We start from the raw sequence: 20,757 nt of genomic DNA on the forward strand, positions 1-20,757 counted from the left end.
GAGACGGGGTTTCACCGTGTTAGCCAGGATGGTCTCGATCTCCTGACCTCGTGATCCGCCCGTCTCGGCCTCCCAAAGTGCTGGGATTACAGGCTTGAGCCACCGCGCCCGGCCAATAACCTGGTTTTAATTAAGGTGTGTACATCGTTTTCTCAGACATAATGCTACTGCACACTTAATAGACAACAGTATAGTTTAAACATAACTTCGATATGCACTAGGAAACCAAAACATTCATGTGACTTGCTTTACTGTGATATTCGCTTTATGGTTTGGAAGCAATCCTGCAGTATCTCCAAGACATGCGTGTGGACCCAAAGGAATGAGAAGGAAGAAAATAACAAAGAGTAGAAGCCAATGAAACTGATCACGTCTAGGCAGACTGACCAAGCAATAGAGTAAGAAGAAACAATCCGTATCAGCAATGAAAAAGGAGACATCACTACAGACCCTTCAGACAGTCAATGTAGAATAAAGGAATAATTTGGACCATATGCCAATACTTTGGACGGTTTGGGTGAAATGGACATTTGGGGCTGTATTAATAGCAAGTGTAAATGCCTGAGGGTACTAGCCCGGCTGGTGCATGTAGCGGCTGTGGACAGGATAATGTTGTCCAAGCAGTCTGTCTGATGGTGGTGAGTCAGACAGATAGCACTGATCAGAGGGCAGCGGGAAGCCATTTGGAGGTTCTGGGCAGAAGAGTGGCCTGGCCAAGCGTGTACTCTGAAGATGCCCTCCAGCTGCTTCTGTATGAAGAATACCTAAGAATAGGTAGCCTTGTAGGGGGCCCTGGTGCCTCTTTATTAGGAGAGCCAGGCCTGGAGCCCAGCAAACAATGGCAGGGTGTGGGAGTGAGAGGGAGGAGGGGAAGGCAGGGCCTGGAGCCTGGCATGGGTGCCACAAATGGGGTTCCAAGAGACACTGGAGGTCGGGGGGGGGCTTTGCTACACAAACCTACAGAGGACATGAAGCCAGGGGCAGCTGGGTGGCCTTCAGGGGAAGCAATGCCTGTTTTTCTGTCCCAGCCCGACAGGAGGGCCTCATACCTACCCCTACTGCGGCTCAGAAAAGGACGCCTGAGGGGTCAGAAGGACCCTTCCCTGCTGGGGCCAGGGGAACTCAGAGCCTGAACACATGCATGACCATCTCCATCTCCGGCACCAACCCCAGCTGCAGGTGAGCTGCATCCATGTGAGGGCACTCAGCCTGGTGAGAATAGGGAGGGTCCACGAGAGGGTCCCAAGAAGGCAGGGCCCTGATGCAGGGAAACAATCAAGAGATGCAGAGACATGAAGGACATGGACTGGGGTAAGCGCCTGCTGCCTCGGTTTATCTATCTGGATTGCGGGCAAGTCGAAGAGAGCCTGGTGTCTGCCCACCCCACCAGACTCCTCCAGGCTCAAGCCCAGGCCGTATGAGGCCCGTCCCAGCCATTCTCCCGTGGCACAGACTGCACCCCCACCACCCCGCAAAGCCTGAACGAGACGCGCGCTGTCTTCTTCCTACCGCGGCGTGGCTGTTCCTTCGCCTGCACCTGTGTCTCAGCTAGCACCCACGTCTCTCTCACGGGCCAGACTGGGTGTCACCAACCTGGAATGGCCCCCACAAACCCCAGGCTGGGTCAGGGGCCTCCATGGAGCTCCCGCAGCCCCCCAAGTGCCCCAAACAGGACCGTGTTTGCTGGAAGCATGAGAGTGAAGGAGGTTGCCCTTTGCAAGGCGAGGAGTCCGCTCCTTGGAGATAGCAGGCTGGGGCCCCTGTCGCCAGTATCCCTGATCAGGATGGGGCTGGCCCACGAGGTTGGGGTTCTGCCCGTTCCCAGCTCTGCACCTGCATCTCTGAGCCTCAGTTTCCTCACCTGTGGGATGGGGCGATGGCGTGCGCCCCCCTACCACAGCCCACCTGCTGCTACTCACCGAGCAGGCTCTGCCGCTCCTCTTTCTTCCGGGCCTTCTGCTTGGCCTCCAGCTGTACCACAGACAGGGACGGGCCCACCGTGGGGCTGGGGAGGGCGCTGGCGGCAAAGCGTGCCAGCAGGCCCAGCCCACTCTCCTCCAGGCCCGGCGACAGGGCCCGCTCCCGGGCACCCAGCCTATAGCCGCTGCCGCTGGCCTCATCCTCCTCCTCGAGCTCCTCCTCCTCGTCCTCCTCCTCCGAGCTCTCATCTGGCGTGCAGAAAACAGGGACCAAGTCAGAGCCTTAGCCTTGGCGAGGGCTGCCCCCCACCACCCCCTGGCCTGGAGTGGCCTCTGGGCTCCAGCCTAGCCCCTCAGTCCTCAGCAGGGGGCTGCCGGGGATGGATGCAGACCCAGCCCACGGTTCCCCCCACCCGATGGCCCAATGCCCCCGGCCAGCTGAGCCCAATGCGGGCATCCCGGAAAGCCCAGAGGTGGGCAGCGGCCTTGTGTGTCAGGGTGGGCTTCTGTGAAGGGCACCAACATGCACCTGTGCTGTGGCAGGGGCCAGACACACGGACAAGGACTGGAGACAGCGCTCTCCACGGTCACACGCACACACGCCCCAACACACAACACAGAGGCAGGAGAGGAGAAGGAAAGAGGAAGCGGAGGGAGGTGAGCAGGGAAGAGGGCCCTGGGGGCTCAAGGCCAGGGGTTCTGGGCACAGGTGCCCGCGGCAGCTTTACCAGCTGAGTCCTGGAGGCTGGCGGCAGGAGAAGGTGGAGTTCAGACTCTTCCTGGGGGCCAGGGGACCCCCATGGTTTCAGCCCTGAGGAGGGATCTGGAGTCTAAAGTTGACTCCTGGCATCGCTTGAACCCGGGAGGTGGAGATTGCAGTGAGCCAAGATCACGCCCCTGCACTCCAGCCTGGGTGACAAGAGTGAGACTTGGTCTCAAAAAAATAAAATAAAATAAAGTTGACTCCTGACTGGGCGCAGTGGCTCACGCCTGTAATCCCAATGCTTTGGGAGGCCGAGGCAGGAGGATCACTTGAGCCCAGGAGTTTCAGACCAGCCTGGGCAACGTAGAGAGTCCCCGTGTCTAATTTTTTAGAAAAATTAATTTTAAAAAATTAAGTTGACTCCTAGCAATCCCCCATTCTGAGGAGGCTGGGCAAGTGCTTGGCCCTCTCTGAGCCTCTGTTTTCTCACCTGCAGCAAGCAAGGGGTGACCCTCCCCAGCCCACTGGCTCAGCCAAGGGCAGGGTCCAAAGAGAATCATTTGCATGGAGGAGGAAGCGATTTGCAAGCTTAAAGACGACCAAACAGAAACAGGGCCACCCCTGTGACTTGCAGGCAGGAACTGTGCTGTCCCCGTGCCCAGGGAGCTAAAGCCAGCTGTGACTTCACTCATGGGATGCCCAGGAAGGGCAGGGGTAGACTGAGGCCCAACGGGGTTAAGCAGTTGGGCAGTAGAAGAGCAGGCTCGAACCCAGAGCTGGCAGACTATCTAAAGAAGCCCCAGGGCTGGGCAAGGTGGCTCACTCCTGTAATCCCAGCACTTTGAGAGGCTGAGGCGGGAAGATCTCGAGGCTGGGAGTTCGCGACCAGCCTGGGCGACAGAGCAAACCTTGTCTCTACCAAAAAAAAAATTTTTTTTTTTGAGACAGAGTCTTGCACTGTCGCCCAGGCTAGAGTGCAGTGACTCGATCTCGCTCACTGCAAGCTCCGCCTCCCAAGTTAACGCCATTCTCCTGCCTCAGCCTCCCGAGTAGCTGGGACTATAGGCGCATGCCACCACGCCCAGCTAATTTTTTTTTGTATTTTTAGTAGAGATGGGGTTTCACCGTGTTAGCCAGGAATGGTCTCCATCTGCTGACCTCGTGATCTGCCCACCTCAGCCTCCCAAAAGCGCTGGGATGACAGGCATGAGCGCCCCCGGCCCCCCAAAAAAATTTTAAAAATTAGCCAGGCATGGTGGCACACACCTGCTGTCCCAGCAACACCGGAGGCAGAAGCGGGAGGATCACTTGAGCTCAGGAGTCCGAGGCTGCTGTGAGTTACGGTGGCACCACTGGAGTCCAGCCTGGGTGACAGAGCGAGACCCTGTCTCAAGAATAAATAGGCCAGCGCAGTGGCTCATGCCTGTCATCCCAGCACTTTGGGAGGCTGAGGCAGGTGGATCACGATGTCAGGAGATCGAGATCAGCCTGGCCAACCTGGTGAAACTCCATCTCTACTAAAAATACAAAAATCAATCAGGCGTGGTGGCGGGCACCTGTAATCCCTGCTACTCGGGAGGCTGAGGCAGAAGAATCACTCGAACCCGGGAGGCAGAGGTCATAGGGAGCCACAATCGCACCACTGCACTCCAGCCTGGGTGACAGAGCGAGACTCCATCTCAAAAAATAATAATAAAAACTTAAAAAAAATAAAGAAGCCCCAGCCTGTCTCTCTGGTTGGTGACTTAAGATGAGCATTATCCGGTAACCTTCCCTGCCTACCTGAGAGTTTGCAGCCCCCAGAGCCCAGCCCAGGCTCACAGGACAAAGGCAGCTGGCAGACAAGAGGCTCCCTGCACACAAACCAAAATCTCCCCCACCAAAAAGAGAGACTGTCTTGAGGCAGAGACTTACTTCCAAGGACAGGCAGGTGGGAGGCCTCAGAGAGCAAACTCCGCCCTGGGATGCCACATCCAAAGTGTCACCCACAAGCAGGTGACAGGGGCGCCTGTCTGCCTCGCGGACCAGAGTGCTGGAAGCGGGAAGGTGACTCTGGGTGCCGCAGGGCTGGAAGGTGACCCCTTCCAGCAAGAAGAGGCAGATGCCAGACCCTCTCTCTCCAGGATGGGGAGCAGTCTAGGCTCGGGGAGACGGACGGGGAAGACGGACAGCCAACTCCACAGTCTCCTGCCAATGCCCCAAGCCGCCTGCTTGCTTAAGCAACTTGTGGCCAAAAGCGGTGGCCCCAGGGGTGCCAATGAGGGCAGAGGTTCTGTCTGTCTACTCGTGTATTGGAGGGAGCCCGGATTTCTGCTGGGCCACCTCACAGAGGACGGTGATGAGTCTGAGGAGTCCGCAGAGGGGTAGAGGGAGGGAGGGAGGGAGGAGCCAGAGGGAGAGGGAGGAGGTTTGTTAAGAGGGTGAGAGGGGAGACTGGCCCCCAGAGCGATGGATGAAGCAGGCTGGAGAGGCCAGCCGGGCAGGCGGGGACAGGCAGGCAGGCAGTGCACACTTGCGATCATTCACATTGCAGGCGTCACATGGCTCTGTCTCCGCCCCAGTGGGCCACAGCGGCAAAGCAGGCTAAGTGTAGGCAGACTTTCAACAGCGCCTGGGTCCCCCACATCGGGTCTCCCTGGGGTGGGCCAATTTGAGCAGGGTGGTGCCGAGGGGTGCTGGTTAGGGGGTGGGGGCGGAGGGTTGGGCATGAGGCCAGGGATCTTCCCTTCTTGCCACTCAGGTGTGCAGACTCCAGAAATCTTTCCCATCCAGAGGAATTCTCAACCAGCAGGGGCTGCGGCGGGAGGGCGAGCTCTGGGTTTCTGGATGCCCACAACGTCCACACCAGAGCCCAGAAAGCCGGGAGTAGCTCGATGCCTGCATGCTGGCATGGGAGCCCCTCCCGCCTCCCTGCGTGCTTGACAAGGCCACGCCTGCTGCCCCTGCGGGGTCTGGGGCACACACCGCTAGCGTCTGTGGCAGGCCGGGGAGCAGAGGGGCTCTCAGGACCAAGAAAACCTTTCTGGAGTTATCCACACCTGAGGCAACAAAGCCTGCCAAGGGTTGGGGACAGGGAGGGGGGGGAAAAAAGTCCCATCAAAGTAACCCAAGGAAATGCAGAAAAACTTTTTTTTATTATGATTTAAAGAAAAAAACAACAACAAAAAAAGATCTTGGCTCAGGACATGGGGTTGGCGGTGACAGGTTGGTGGTAAATGTCAGAGCGATCTGCTGCTGCCAGACCCGGTGGGGGCGAACCCCGAGGAGGGAGGTGCACGGAGGACAGAAAGAAAAGTGTTTTGCCTACCTACGGAGCAACGAGCCAGGCTCGCACCCAAGCTCAGTGACCCGCTGCGCCGTCTGCCCTACTCCCAGCCTTCGCTTTGCGTCCAGAGTGCAGCGTGAGAGCAAATGCAAGAGACCAAAACAGACATTCAAAGCGTCATGGGGAGGGGTCAAGGGTGGAGGGATGGTCGGGCTGCTGGAAGAAGCAGACACACTAGAAAAGCCAAGCCAGTTATGGAGTTTAGTACCAGGTCAGCGAGGCCCTATTACCCAAATATCCCTTTCAAGACCTGCTCAATGGTGGACTGGCGGGGGTGGAGGGGGGCACTGAGGAGCCTGGACCTCCCCAGCCTCCCCTCGTCCCCCGCACTCCCCTATCTGGGTCCTGTCCACTTGGCACTGCGGCATCCAGCCTGGAGCCCCTTCCTAAGAGGCCTAGGGGGCTGCCTGCTTCTCTGTGGGGTCTGAGCTGGGGCAGGAGGGCTCAAAAACTTGGAAGTGGGAACCATGGCTTTAAGGAGGCGTGGGGTGGGGGCGTGCGGTCCAGTCCATGGGGGAGATGGGGGAGAGGGAGGAGGCTGGGGAGGGACAAGGGAATCATAAACTAACCCGACTCATCCACGGACGGCCAGGGCAGGGGGAGGCCTCAGAAAATGAGGCTGGCCAGTGGGTCACGGGCCTTTCTTCTTGGCCCGGGCGGCGTTCGCTCAGAGGGGTAGTAGCAGCCCAGGGGAACATGGGCCCTGGGGCATCGTACTCCTTGCCATACCACCTCCTGGTCACCCAAATGGATCTCTGCCAATTTGGAGGGGAGGTCTGGGAGGGGAGGTGGTAGACCAGGAATTCGAGAGCAGGGCTGGAAAAACAGGGCGGGGTGGGGGGACAGCGTTCAGGTCCCGGGGTGCCCGAGCCAGGTCAGACCCAGGGACATGATGACATCCCTCCCCAGGCTTTCCTCAGGGAGTAGCTGACATTCAGGTGTGGCTACCCAGGGCCTGGGGGATCCCTTCGGCTGGCCCTAGGGGGAGTTTACCCTGAAGCAAATCCTAAAACCAGGGCTAGGAAAAAATGTCAGAGCTTCACCTGCTTTCCTTTCTTAGGGCATTTCTGGTTGAAGGGCCTGAAAGGCTCACACATGTCTCATCTCAGAAGCACAGTTCTGACACTGGAGACGGCAAGGCCAGTGGGTTCTCAGGGCCCAGGCGGCTCTCTTTTGAGAACCGAGGTGGCTGAGGACCCCGAGCTGAGACCAGGGCAGCCTCTCTCCAAACAAAGCATGACATTCTGTCCCTAGACACGGCAACAGAGCCGCTTTCGTACTGAATGACAGAGACCGGGGGTGTCAAAGGCTCTGGGCCCTGCGCTGCCTACACGCCCTTCAAAACAGAAATACACGTGAGAAGCCAAGTGTTTATAAATAATAGTTTTTAACCACTGGCAAGTAAGAACAGAGCTTTAAGAAAATAAAAGACAAAACAAGCAACTAAAAAACATGATGATGCTGGAGGTGAAGGCGCTTGATTTTAAACCTGAAAAATGAAATGAATGCCAATCGATACCAGGGATATTTGAATAACACAGGCAAGCGGCAGGCGGCACGGTCCCGTCCCTACTCCTTCTGGGTGGGGAGGAGGGAGGGGAGGAGGTGGGGGAGAAACAAAATGAGAGGGAAGCGTCAACCTAATGTCTAGTAAGGACACAGCAAGAGAGACAAGGCACACAGGTTTAGTTAAAAATGAACTCGATATGTTTAATAAAGCTTGGTATTACCAAAATCGCAGTACAAACATCAAGTCACACGCCCACACGACAGAATTCCATTTACAAAATGTTCCTCGGGAAGCCTCCACCAAACCCATGCCCAAAGAGAACCCGACCCAAGCCTGGGGTCTCTGGGTGGGCAGAAAAGGTGAGTGCGGGAGCTGGGGGGAACTCTGGGAGAGGGGGAGGAGGGCAGGGAAGAGGGAAAGTGGAGAAAAACGCAGACTCAAAAGCAGTCCATATAAGAGCTCAAAAAGAGCCAGCCGGTGATATTATCACAATGATACAGTACAAATCAAAGCAAAAATCAAAACCATTCAGCTGATTAACAGCAGGCTACGCTGCCAAGAACCCAGATGGCAGCCTTCTCGCGGCCATCCGCACGGGCCTCCTCACCCGCCATCTCTCCCGTGCGCCCACTCGCTTCCCTCTCGCTCACTCGCACGCACTCTCTCGCTAGGAAACACGGAAGGTATTTTGTGTTTGGAGCTAGTAACCTTGGTCAAACGATTCCTCCGAGGAGTCGCTGAAGGAGGAACGCGCCTCGGCCTCTCGAAGCAGCAAACAAAACGGCTGCTTCCTGCTGGTGGCCGGCTTGGGTTTCAGAGTCCGGGGGGCCACCAGGCCCCTCTTGGTCAGCTTGGGGCCGCCAGCCGCCTTGCTGTTCTTTGCCACCATGCCACACAGGAGAGAAGGCGTCAGTTTGGAGCTGGAGGGGCCTTGGGCGGGCCACTCGTCCTTCAGGAATTCTTCGTCTTCCTCTGAGTCCGTATCTGCAGTCAAAGTAGTTTTTAATAGAGATAAGTCACAGGGCAGCGGGAGCTGGTGTCATTGTATTGGTTTTAATGGTTCTGAGAACGCACTGGAAGGTGCCAGAACAAACAGGTCTGAATACCTAGTAGGCAGCCGTGGGAAGGCCTTGCCCAATGTCACCAGCTCCCCTCCCAGTCCGGGCTTCTTCCTTGCTCCGGGTGCCTCGGCCATTGCACGGCATCTTCCGAGTGCTGGACCCAGGCCCTTCCTAGACTGGATGCTTCCAGCCTCACCCACCAGTCACTCCAGCCTTTCCGGGCACCAGGGGATGAGAGGAGCCCTATGCTCAGGAAGGACTGTCCCCTGGTCACGGTGGTCACTGCCTGTCCCATGGGATTACAATGACCCAAGGGCGACAACTGCAGAGGACCTGACTCAGGAGGGGAAGGGCTCATGAGAGCAGATCACGCGTTCTCTTCCCAACGCCCCTCCCAGCGGCCTAATGGCAGCACGAGACAGGCCACGGTAAGGGTGTTTACGCCATGGAAATGGGCAAATGCTGTTACCGCTAGCTATTCCCTTGCTCTTCTTTCTACAAGCCGGTGCGCCGACACACCACTGATGGCTGCCCCGAAGCCTCCAGCCTCACTATACAATGGAGGACAGGAGTCTTCAAACCTTCTGGAGAGACAACCGCCAGCTTTGGGAGGGGAGCCTGCGAAGCAGGCATTGCTCCAGTCCCCGCCATGCTCATGCCATTTTGATTTGTTTCTCATACTGGGCAAGATGGGAAGACAGGGATTCCAGAGACAGAATAATCCCTTGATCTGCTGAAATCCACTGCCAATGGGGGGAACGTGAACCAGCACAGCTACAGTTCTGGCAGCACCTGCCACCTCCAAGAGAAACCACATGCACGCGTCCACGGCAGGCATTCCTCTGACTGCTCCCACCAACACCTAAGCTTTCACTCCAGCAAGACCCTAACCTCAGGATGGTCCGGCAACTCTGGGGTGGGACAAGGTCCAGTCCCCGCCAGGCTACCAGCCCCTGCCCATCTACCAGTCAAAGCACGCTCTCTCTTGTATGTTCCAAACTGTCCCTCCCAAGGCTGTGTCCCAGGCTGGAGAGACCAGTGGGTGACAATCAACTTGGCCTCCTACAAGAACCCACAGGGAGGTTGGGCATGGTGGCTTGCATCTATAATCCCACCACTTTGGGAGGCTGAAGCGGGCAGCACACATGAGGCCAGGAGTTCGAGACTAGCCTGGCCAACAAGGCGAAATCTCATCTGTATTTTTAAAAAATACAAAAACTGTTGTATTTTCTATTTGTATTGTATTGTGGTGGTCGGCGCCTGTAATCCCAGCTACTCAGGAGGCTGAGGTGGGAGGATCACTTGAATCCAGGAGATGGAGGTTGCAGTGAGGCCAAGATCACACCACTGCACTCTAGCCTGAGCAACAGAGCAAGACATCATCTAACAACAAACAAACAAAAAAACCAAAAAACAAAAACCCACAGGGCATGCCACCGACCCCTACAATCGAAACTGAAAAAGCAAGAGGAAACCGTTCTCGCTTCGACCTCGTCCAGCTCAGCGCCTCCCTGCCGGACACACCCCTACCTGCTTGTGGACCCTGCACTCTCTCTGACCCAGAAGTGCAGAAAAGCAGATTATAAAAAATAGAGGAGCGCTCTGCAGAGCCACGTGAATCCCACAGCCACCATCCCACTGGAGCCAGGCCCACTGAATTCCTCACTGCTACATTAGTCTGTTTCTCTCATCTGGGACAGTGGAGTTTTCAACAAAGGCAAGATGAAGTGAGGGTGCCCAGCTGACCATTCCCAGACCGGGCACGGCAGCTCACGCCTCTAATCCCAGCACTTTGGGAGGCTGAGGCAGGCGGATCACCTGAGGTCAGGAGCTCAAGACCAGCCTGGCCAGTGTGATGAAACCCTGTCTCTATTAAAAATTACAAAATTAGCTAGGCGTGGTGGTGCGTGCCTGTAACCCCAGCTACTCAGGAGGCTGAGGCAGGACAATCACTTGAACCTAGGAGGCGGAGGTTGCAGTGAGCCGAGATCATGCCATTGCACTCCAGACTGGGCAACAAGAGTGAAACTCCATCTCAAAATAATAATAATAATAAATAAATAAAACGAACATTCCCTCACACGCGCCAAGAGTGAACACACCAGCTTGGAGCACTCCAGAGACCTCAGGGACAGAGCTCATCTCTGACCTTCGGTTGGACTCCATCCACATCCGCCTGAAAGTGGGGAATTCTTCCAGCTGTCACCCAGACTGCATCCACCGACCCCACTCCCTCAGAAGATCAAAAGAACAGCAATCTCCCCCCACTTTGCTGAACCCCCTTTACTTTTCCAAAATGAGCAGAGATTGAGAGAGCCAAAGAAAGCCCCTCCCTTTCCCCCCTCAGAGTGATGAGTCTCTGGCACTGTCCCTCCCTGCTTGTGCCCACGCACACTGGCCAGGAGCCTGTGCTGTACTTCTGTGATCACACCCATCCCAATCAGAGAGGCACGGAAGCCACGACACTCTCATACGTCCTCAGCACAGAAGGCACAAGTCAGCAGCTTAACTCACACCCATGGGGAGCATCAGTCCTGGTGACCTGCTAGCCCAGGAAAAACACATGTACCCCAAAAAACCCAGCAGCTTAATCCTGTGCCAAGTGCCACATTCCACTCTCTGCCCACGTGAGCTCACTTAAGGCCCCCCAACAGCCCCATAAAGCAAACACTTTTTATTTTCTTTCCTTAAGAAAACACACTTTACTGTATCAGTAAACGTGTCCACTTTTTTTTTTTTTTCTTTTTTGAGATGGAGTCTGGCTCTGTCGCCCAGGCTGGAGTGCAGTGGCCAGATCTCAGCTCACTGCAAGCTCTGCCTCCCGGGTTCCCGCCATTCTTCTGCCTCAGCCTCCCGAGTAGCTGGGACTACAGGCGCCCGCCACCTCGCCCGGCTAGTTTTTTGTATTTTTTAGTAGAGACGGGGTTTCACCGTGTTAGCCAGGATGGTCTCCATCTCCTGACCTCGTGATCCGCCCGTCTCAGCCTCCCAAAGTGCTGGGATTACAGGCTTGAGCCACTGCGCCCGGCCAATGTGTCCACTTTTTGCCCTTGACATTCAAACTTCCCCCTTCTCCGCCCATGAACTGGCCAGAGCCAATCAAAAACTCCAGATACACAGAACCAGGCAGTTGCCAATGCAAAAGCTCTCCACACGCCCCAGGGACTGGGGATTCCCAGAACAGCCACCACAGACACTGACATGGGCTAGAACCCAGGAGGCTCCTCCTGGCCTCCCTGCAGCAGCCACAAACTTAGCACCTGTCCACAAATACTGAGCAAGCACCCTCAACCAAACAGGCAGCAGGCTCTGGGCCACAAGAGGCCATGACCATGAGGGCACTCCAATCTGGCAGTCTCTTATTAAATGAGATAAAACTCCATTCTTCAGTCCCACCAGGACTGCTCCATTTCAAGAGCTCAATAGCAGCTGGGCAAGGCAGTTCACGCCTATATTGCAGCACTTTGGGAGGCTGAGGCAGAAGATCTCGAGCCCAGGAGTTTAAGACCAGCATGGACAACATAGCAAAACTTAGCCTCTATAAAAATAAAAATAAGGCCGGGCGCGGTGGCTCAAGCCTGTAATCCCAGCACTTTGGGAGGCCGAGATGGGCGGATCACGAGGTCACGAGATGGAGACCATCCTGGCTAACACTGTGAAACCCCGTCTCTACTAAAAAATACAAAAAACTAGCCGGGCGTGGTGGCGGGCGCCTGTAGTCCCAGCTACTCGGGAGGCTGAGGCAGGAGAATGGCGTAAACCCGGGAGGCGGAGCTTGCAGTGAGCCGAGATCCGGCCACTGCACTCCAGCCTGGGGCGACTGAGCAAGACTCCGTCTCAAAAAAAAAATAAATAAATAAAAATAAAAATAAAATAAAAATAGATTAGCTGAATGTAGTAGTGTGCACCTACGGTCCCAGCTATTCGGGAGGCTAAAGCGGGAGGCTTGCTTGAGGTCAGGAGTTCCAGACTAGCCTGGAAAACACGGAGACCCCATCTCTACGAAAATCAACATAAATTAGCTGCACGCGGTGGTACACAGCTGTAGTTCCAGGTACTCAGGAGGCTCAGAGGGGATGACTGCCTGAGCCCAGGCACCAGCCCGGGAAACACAGCAAGACCCTGTCTCTACAAAAAAATTTTAAAATTAGCCGGGTGTGGTGGTGCTCACCTAGTCTCAGCTACTTGGGGGAGCTAAAGCAGGAGGATCACTTGACCCAAGGAGCTCAAGGCTGCAGTGAGTTATGATGGCCCCACTGCACTCCAGCCTAGGCAATAAGGAGAGACACTGTCTCAAGAAACGCAGGGCGCGGTAGCTCACTCCTGTAATCCCAGCACTTTGGAGGCCGAGGTGGGTGGATCACCTGAGGTCAGGAGTTCGGGACCAGCCTGGCCAACATGGCAAAACCCCATCTCTACTAAAAATACAAAACTAGCTGGGCGTGGTGGCACATGCCTGTAGTCCCAGCTACTCCGGAGGCCGAGACAAGGGAATTGCTTGAACCCAGGAGGTGGAAGTTGCAGTGAGCCAAGATCGCACCACTGTGCTCCAGCCTGGATGACAGAGTGAGACTCCGTCTCAAAAAAAAAAAAAAAAAAAGCAAAAACAAAACCCAAAAAACAAAAACAACTCAATAGTGGGCCACAGCCATGATGGCAGCAGGTTCCAGTGAGTAGGTGGGTCAGGCCAAACCAGTTTTAACCCCGAGTCGCCTCTTCGCACCTGAGCGCACACACTCCCTCTGGCTCTCAGGCCTCAGCATCCCCAGCAACAACATGGGGGTACCACTGTCAGAGCTGCCATAGACACAATAATGCCAGTGAAGCCCTGCATCCAGAGCCCAGCACTGGGCGCTCCATAAATGCTGTTTCCGCCAACACTTCGCTACAAAGCTGTGGTCTGCAACAGATAGCACGCTTCCTGTGGGTAGGGGAGTCCAGTCACCTCTAGGACCCTCAAGAGCAGTCGCACTCCAGACCTGTCTAGGCCAAACAGCTGCAAAATCTATGACGCGCAAGGCCTCCACGCCAACGGCATCCGGAAGGCAAGCGGACGGCGGGTAAGGAGAGCGCTGGCGGACGTCGGCTTCCAATCGCCAATCAAGGGCGCCCACCAATCACCGGCACCAGCCCGGCATCACACTCGCCAATCACAGGCATATCCGCTTCAGGCGGCCTCCCCCCAACTTCCGGCTTGGCGGCCATGCCAAGCCTAGGCACTTTAGTGCGCCCCAGAGAGAGAGAGAGAGAGAGAGAGGGGAGGAGAACGGTGGAGAGAAGAGGGGAGCGAAAGAGAAAGCAGCGGACCAAAGGTGGCGCGGCATCCGCTACTTACTGTAAGAGTAGCTGCTCACTTCCGAGGCGAACGGGGAATGGGCCGACTTGGGCTGGCCTCTGGCCTTGAACCCCACCTCCATCTTCCTGGCTTTGGCGGCCCTTTTGTGTTTACCTTCTCTGGAGGATTTCAGAGACAGGCCGAGGCCCTTGGTCATCGCCTTCCTGTCCTTCCCCAGCAGGCTGTCGTAAGGAGTCAAGTACCTGCCGCAGCCCCCGCCAGTTTTCGATTTCCCCCCAGCACTGTCCGAAAACTTGAAGGGGGACTTCAACTTGTCCTGCTTGGTGAGGGAGAGGGCCTTGTCGAGCTTGCTTGCCAGCTGCTCCTGGTCGCTGGCCATCTTCTTCTTCTTAATCTTTAGCTGGAGAGGGAAGGTGGGTCATGGGTTAAAAGATTTGACAAAACAGCGTAGTGGGTGTCTGTGCACATGCTCTGCCCAGCCTGGGCTCCAATCCTTCCCCTGCCTCTGTGATTTAACTCCTCTTAGCTTCTATATCTATAAATATACATATTTATATATATATTTTTTTTATATATATACACACACATATATACATATATTTAGAGACGGAGTCTCGCTCTGTTGCCCAGGCTGGGGCGCAGTGGCGTGATCTCAGCTCACTGCAACCTCCACCTCCCAGGTCCAAGCAATTCTCCTGCCTCAGGCTCCCGACTAGCTGGGAGTCGGAAGTCACTGCAGCCTCAACCTCTGGGCTCTGTGACCCTCCCGCCTCAGCTTCTCTGGTAGCTGGATGAATACAGGCGTGTGCCACCACTCCTGATTTTTTTTATTTTTATTTTTGTAGTGATGGGGTTTCACCGTGTTGCACAGGCTGGTCTCAAACTTTTAGGCTCAAGGCATTCTCCCACCTCAGCCTCCCAAAGTGTTGGGATTCCAAGCGTAAGCCACCACAACTGGCCAGCTTCAATGTTTAACTCTGTAAAATGGGGATACTTGTGTCTGGCATTACAAGGTGCTTCTGAAGATGAACTCAGGTAAGGTATGCAGTGACCACAATGTCTGGTACAAGGTAACCACTTATTAAACAGCCAGTGCTGTGGTTACATTAATCCCTGGCCCTGGCTTTCCGTGGCACTGCCTGCTGTCTCCTAAGGAAGCACTTGCAAGTGCTGCTGCCAATGGCCTGGAGAAGGCAGCTGGATTAAGAGAGGAGGAAAGGAATCAAGATCAAAACCCCAGATTGAAGCACAGCTGATATGCCTCAGTCACCTACAGCAGCTGACAAAGACTAGTGCACAGTCCAAACCAGTTTGCCCAACTAAAGGGGCCAAACCTGCCAAAAAAAAAAATGCCTCAAGTGTTCCTTGGATGCCTGAAGCAGAAAGAACCATTAGCGATTTCACAGATTAAATTCCTGCCTGCACATCTATTGTCAGCTGTAGTCATTTGTTGAAGTGAAACATGCAGTTTCAAAGCCATTGATGCCCCACGTTTGAACATTTTATCTCGATTTTCTTTAATCAGGTGACATTTCTTAAGAAAAAAGTTGGGATGGTGGCAATTAAAACAAAAGCATCCCTTACCACAATTTTAAAGTAAAAAATATCTGGTGTACACACTGGCGATCGTTCTCTTCCTAGACCCCGTCTCCCTCCTTGAGCCTGCCCCAACAGCCCCATAAAGCAGGTGACAATATCTTAACTCTGACTCCATAAACACTTCTTATTTTCTTAAGAAAACATGCTTTCTCAACCAGGTCAACCAAAATACCCCTCAGCCGGGTGCAGTGGCTCACGCCTGGAATCTCAGCACTTTGGGAGGCTGAGGTAGGCAGATCACCTGAGGTCAGGGGTTCAAGGCCAGCCTGGCCAAGATGGTGAAACCCTGTCTCTACTAAAAATACAAAAATTAGCCAGGCATGGTGGTGGGCGCCTGTAATTCCAGCTACTCGGGAGGCTGAGGCAGGAGAATCGCTTGAACCTGGGAGGCAGACGTTGCAGTGAGCTGAGATTGTGCCACTGCACTCCAACCTGGGCAACAGAGTGACTCCGTCTCAAAAAAACAAAACAAAACAAAAAACTACCCCTTTGCACTGGGCTTTATGGGGAGGGATGACAAGGTACATTACTATTTACAGAAAGGCACCTTAAGTGGGTGATTTCAATGCTCTGAAGAAATAAGAAGACTCAAGGAGTTGGCTCTCAGCCCATTACCCCTGGAGAGTTCAGAGAGGAAATTACCATGGCACCAAGCCCTTGTTTCTTAGAACTACAGAATGGCAAAGCCACTCATTAAACAATTACACCGTTAAACAACAGAGCAATTGCATTATTTGGTTAAGAACTTGTATCTCTGCTTGGCTTTAGCAAAGGGTCATGCAGCACACGGAGGGAGATAGCTTTTAGGTCTCCTGTCTCTGAAGCTGTGTTACTTCGGTAGGTCTCTGACCTCCTCTGGGCCTTAATCTCCCCCTCTGTAAAATAAGGATTGGAGAAGAGTCGTCATTCTGGCACTAAGACAGCCACTTCTAAGGTTTCTGTACAGGAACAAGGGGCCTGCAAAGGGAGCGTGAACTCTTAACATACCCTCCAGACACCTCCCTGAAAGATCTCACACACCTGGAAGACTGGGTTACTCACCTGACTGATGAAGTCGGACGAGGCCTCATGTTCATCCCAAGTCTGGTTCCTCCCCCTGGCTTTCCCCATTCCGACGAGGGCATCATGTTCCTCCTCAGACCCCTTGTGTCTCTTTCTTATCCCTGCTCCCAGCTCATAGTCATCTGATGTCAGCAGAGACTTGCTGTTCAGCCTGAAACGCAGACGCACTACCGGTCAGCACCCTGGCCAGACAAGACTTGCGGGCTGGGGTCCACCCTCGTGGCCCTGAAGGGTTGGGCTCTGGACCCTGAAGCATGGACAGTGATGGCAGAGTGATGGGCGTGGGGAGATGGATCTTGTAAATTACAACAGTGCTGGAATTCTGGGATATTTGTGAATGAGGCAGAATGAGAGTTTAAGGTGAAAGAAGGAAAAAAGCGTTTTCTTTCTTATGTGCTTTCACGCGTACACTCACACACATCTCTGTGTGGTCAGATACCTATTAACCATATCGTGCCAAGAACAAAGATCAGAAACGCCAACGAAATCCACCAGGATGGCAGGGGGAGTTTAGGACACAAGTTTACACGAAGAAGGATTCCAGTCTGTCTTCTCCAGCAAGGAAAAAAAAAACAAAAAAGGAGCCATTTGCTGGTCTCCGGAATCCCGTGTGCAGTGGCAATGGGGACACAGACGTGGCTTAGAAGCCCCACTTGCTTGCTTTAAGCTGAAACTTCACAGGTGATTGAAACAGCCAATCTGTACTTGGCACTCACTCACTGTGTGTCTTGCACTGTTAGTGACATGTATCTTGGCCACAAACGTTTGGTGCTGCTGTATTTTATTTATTTTTATTTTTATTTTTTGGATGGAGTCTCACTCGGTTGCCCAGGATGCAGTGCAGTGGCTCAATTTCAGCTCACTGCAGCCTCTGCCTCCCAGGTTCAAGCAATTCTCCCACCTCAGCCTCCCGAATAGCTGGGACTACAGGCACACACCACCACGCCCGGCTAATTTTTGTATTTTTAGTAGAGATGGGGTTTCTCCATGTTGCCCAGGCTGGTCTCAAACTCCTGACCTCAAGTGATCCGCCTGCCTCGGTGGCCTCCCAAAGTGCTGGGATTATAGGCATGAGCCACCGTGGCCAACCTGTGTACTTAATTTTTTTAGATGAGAAAATAGGCTCAGTAAAGCAGACACCTGGCCTGAGGTCAGTCACACTAAGGGATGGTGCTGGGACTCAAGAATAGGAAATTTAACCAGTGCAGGCCACACCCCTGACCACCACACTGCTAGTGGCCGCAGCCTCCTGCCGTCTTCTCCAGGAAACTCTCCCTGCCCCTGCTGTGGCCGGCGAGGGATATTTCTACCACTCTCCATCCTCTCTTCACTCAGAAACATCCAAGGATGTTAAATGCAAGACGTGGGGGCCTTGGGGCTGTTTTATCCTGAGAAGACCTGTGGCCTTCCTACTGCCTCTCCTGTGCCCCCCGAAGGCTCCCGGGCTCCTCCTGCTTCCTCAGGGCAGGTCTTGAGCCACCTAGCGTCTACCCCACCCTCCTGTCCCAGGCTCAGAACACTCCGGCCCCTTTCCTTGACGGGCCCCTTTGCGCCCGTGCTACAGACACCGAGGGAAGGATGAATCATCTTTTCTGTGTACGCCTCGCCCTGCGGGAAAAGCTCTCGTTCCAGCTGGCGTTCAGAAAGACCCACACAGGCGCCCCACAAGGCTGCGACCGCCACCCGAGGAGGAGGAGCTTGTCCCCAAGTGCCAGAAGGAGCCAGCCCTGGTCTCGGGGGCAAGCCAGCAGGTCCGGCATGGCGGAGACCGAGCCACAGCCGGGTCACAGTCCGTCCCAGCAAGCAAGGCTGGCAGCCCAGCGGGTCCTTCCGCAGGGAGGAGGCGCATGTAAAAGAGGAATTAGGCCCTAGGCGTGAGGAGGCAGGCGTGGCAGGAAGACAGGTGAAGCGCTGGGTTAGGACATGGGAAAAATCTGTCGCAGGAGCCATCCATCCACTTCAGCACTGGCCTCGCTCCCTCCTGGCCCGGGCAGCACAGTCCGTGCTCCCCGAGGGCCACTGCTGCAGGTAGGTCAGAGCCCGAGGGACGCGAGGTCCCCCAGTACCCCGAGGCAGGCCCCGCGTGGGGCCCGGGCTCCTCCCCTCAAGCTGTGTGCCAGTCCCCGACCCACCGAGGGGCCAGCCTTACTTTCCGCTACTGTGGCCGCTCTTCCCTCTCTTGCGGGGGGGCGACAGGGTGCTCGGGGCGTGGGTCCGTTTCCGCGGCCTGCCAGGGCCTCTGCGTGCCAAGCTTCTATGGGGTTCCTCGCGCCTGTCCCTTAAAAAGAATCACACGCTTGGCTGTGACGCTGGGGTTCGGGCGGGACGTGGAGAACGGGCACACGACGCACACACGGCGTCGGGTCCACGCACACCTCGACGGCTGCTGCGCGCCTGGGGGCCTGGCCGGCCGGGGCGGGGCCCCACGGGGCGGGCGGGGGACACACTCACTCGGAGTCCCGGCGGCGCTGCAGCTTCACCAGCTCACGCTGCTTCTCCTTGTACTGGCGCTGGACCTCGGCCAGCCGCATCCGGAAGTCCAGCTCCAGGGCGTCCATGTCCTCCAGGGAAGACTTCATGGCGTACATCTGGGGGAAGAACCGGGAGAGGAGGAGGGGGTGAGGACGCCACTGCCCAACGACGCCCACCGCCCACCCAGGTGCCCCGAGGAAGGGGAGACGGCACTGGGAGCTGGGGCTCGAGTCCCACCGCTGCCACCTAACTGAGGCCATGGCCTCATCGTAGGCAAAGGACCCTGTGCTGGCTCTGCGGGGCTGTGGCAGAGCTCAATTAGATGGCATGCCTGAAGCACAGCACTTGCGTATGACACCTGCTCCATCAGTGAGGGCCATTGTGTCATTTATAAACGGAGGCTCAGTGAGGGGATGCTGCAGCCCCAGGCCCAGTGGGCACCTAAGGCCAGAGCTACATGTGACCCTGGGCTACTCTCTTGCCACTGGATCACACCGCGACCTGTATGGTGTGCCCGACATGCTAGCAGATGGGTAAACTGAGTCCCCGAGAAGGGCAACCACTTGCCTGGGACCACATAGCACGCAGCACAAGGAGCTGAATGTAGCTCAGCCCTCTCTGGCGCCAAAGCCAGCCACGCCCGAGCAGAAGGGCACCTCCACAGAGGGGACTCCCACCCGGCCTCAGCCCGCGAGCCCCAGGGAGGAAGCAGCCGGCCACTCACCCGCTCCTCCTTCTTGCGCATCCAGCTGTACTTCTTGTTGGGCTTTAGCTCCCGCGGGAGCCGCAGGTTCTTGAGCGGGTCCACTACAGGCCCATCCAGTACCTCCCTCAGCATGTGGCTGCCCGCTGCCAGCAGACTCTCCAGTGAGGGCCGGGCCACCAGGGCCCGCTCCACACCTGCAGACAGGAGGCAGGTAACAGGGCGCTGCCGCCACCGCCCCACCCGACCCCAAACGGGGATGGCAAGGCCCAGGGCAAGCACAGGCCCCAGGCCACACGTACCCATCCCCCAAGGTGCTGAGTGGACAGAGGCCTTTGTGACATGCCGGAAGTCCTGAGCATCTCTCAACAAGAACGGGGGAGAAGGACGGGCACAGTGGCTCATGCTTATAATCCCAGCACTTTGGCTGGCTGAGGCAGGCGTATCACCTGAGGCCGGGAGTTCAAGACCAGCCTGGCCAACATGGGAAAACGGTGAAACCCCATCTCTACTAAAAATAACAAAAACTAGCCGGCTGTAGTGGCACACGCCTGGAATCCCAGCTACTCAGGAGACTGAAGTGGGAGAATCGCCTGAACCCAGGAGGCAGAGGTTGCAGTGAGCTGAGTTTGCACCACTGCATGCCAGCCTGGGCAATAGAGCAAGACTCCATCTCCAAAAAAAAAAAAAAAATAGGCCGGGCGCGGTGGCTCACGCCTGTAATCCCAACCCTTTGGGAGGCCGAGGCGGGCAGATCATGAGGTCAGGAGATCGAGACCATCCTGGCTAACACGGTGAAACGCAGTGAGCCGAGATGGCACCACTGCACTCCAGCCTGGGCGACAGAGCGAGACTCTGTCTCAGTCCATCTATCAACAGAACAGGAGAGAAGGCAGCACGCCCGCCACAGGGTCCTGTGCTCTATTCCCAGAGTACACTGGGCACAGCAAAACCTCCAGAGGGAGGGCCTCCAAAGGCCGAAGGGTACTTCCCAGCAGTACACCTCTCCTTTCACTTATTTGTATGTACATTTTTCCGTAGCTAATATACATGGCTCTTATAATCAGAAAAAAGTCCAGGATGAAAAATACAAACCAAGCAGAAAGG

General features: G+C 55.5%; 1 protein-coding gene across 13 annotated transcripts in view; it reads right to left on the reverse strand.

Moving 5' to 3' along the window:
• TNRC18 (trinucleotide repeat containing 18) overlaps positions 1 to 20,757 on the reverse strand; it is a 124,409-nt gene that overhangs the window by 40,246 nt on the left and 63,406 nt on the right. For 11 of the 13 annotated variants that reach the window (XM_065541622.2, XM_074034363.1, XM_045387854.3 and 8 more), the window contains 7 exons: positions 19,672 to 19,847; positions 18,927 to 19,063; positions 18,625 to 18,753; positions 16,455 to 16,626; positions 13,854 to 14,214; positions 8,166 to 8,441; positions 1,920 to 2,168 (listed from right to left, as the gene is read on the reverse strand). In XM_065541622.2, coding sequence (XP_065397694.1) covers positions 1,920 to 2,168; positions 8,166 to 8,441; positions 13,854 to 14,214; positions 16,455 to 16,626; positions 18,625 to 18,753; positions 18,927 to 19,063; positions 19,672 to 19,847 — 1,500 coding nt within the window. Of the gene's footprint in view, positions 1 to 1,919; positions 2,169 to 7,631; positions 8,442 to 13,853; positions 14,215 to 16,454; positions 16,627 to 18,624; positions 18,754 to 18,926; positions 19,064 to 19,671; positions 19,848 to 20,757 lie in introns of those variants that run through there. The other 2 variants (XM_045387851.3, XM_074034365.1) reach the window with 2 other exon arrangements.

The sequence above is a fragment of the Macaca fascicularis genome, chromosome 3 (genome assembly GCF_037993035.2).
Source record: "Macaca fascicularis isolate 582-1 chromosome 3, T2T-MFA8v1.1".
Classification (NCBI taxonomy): Eukaryota; Metazoa; Chordata; class Mammalia; order Primates; family Cercopithecidae; genus Macaca; species Macaca fascicularis.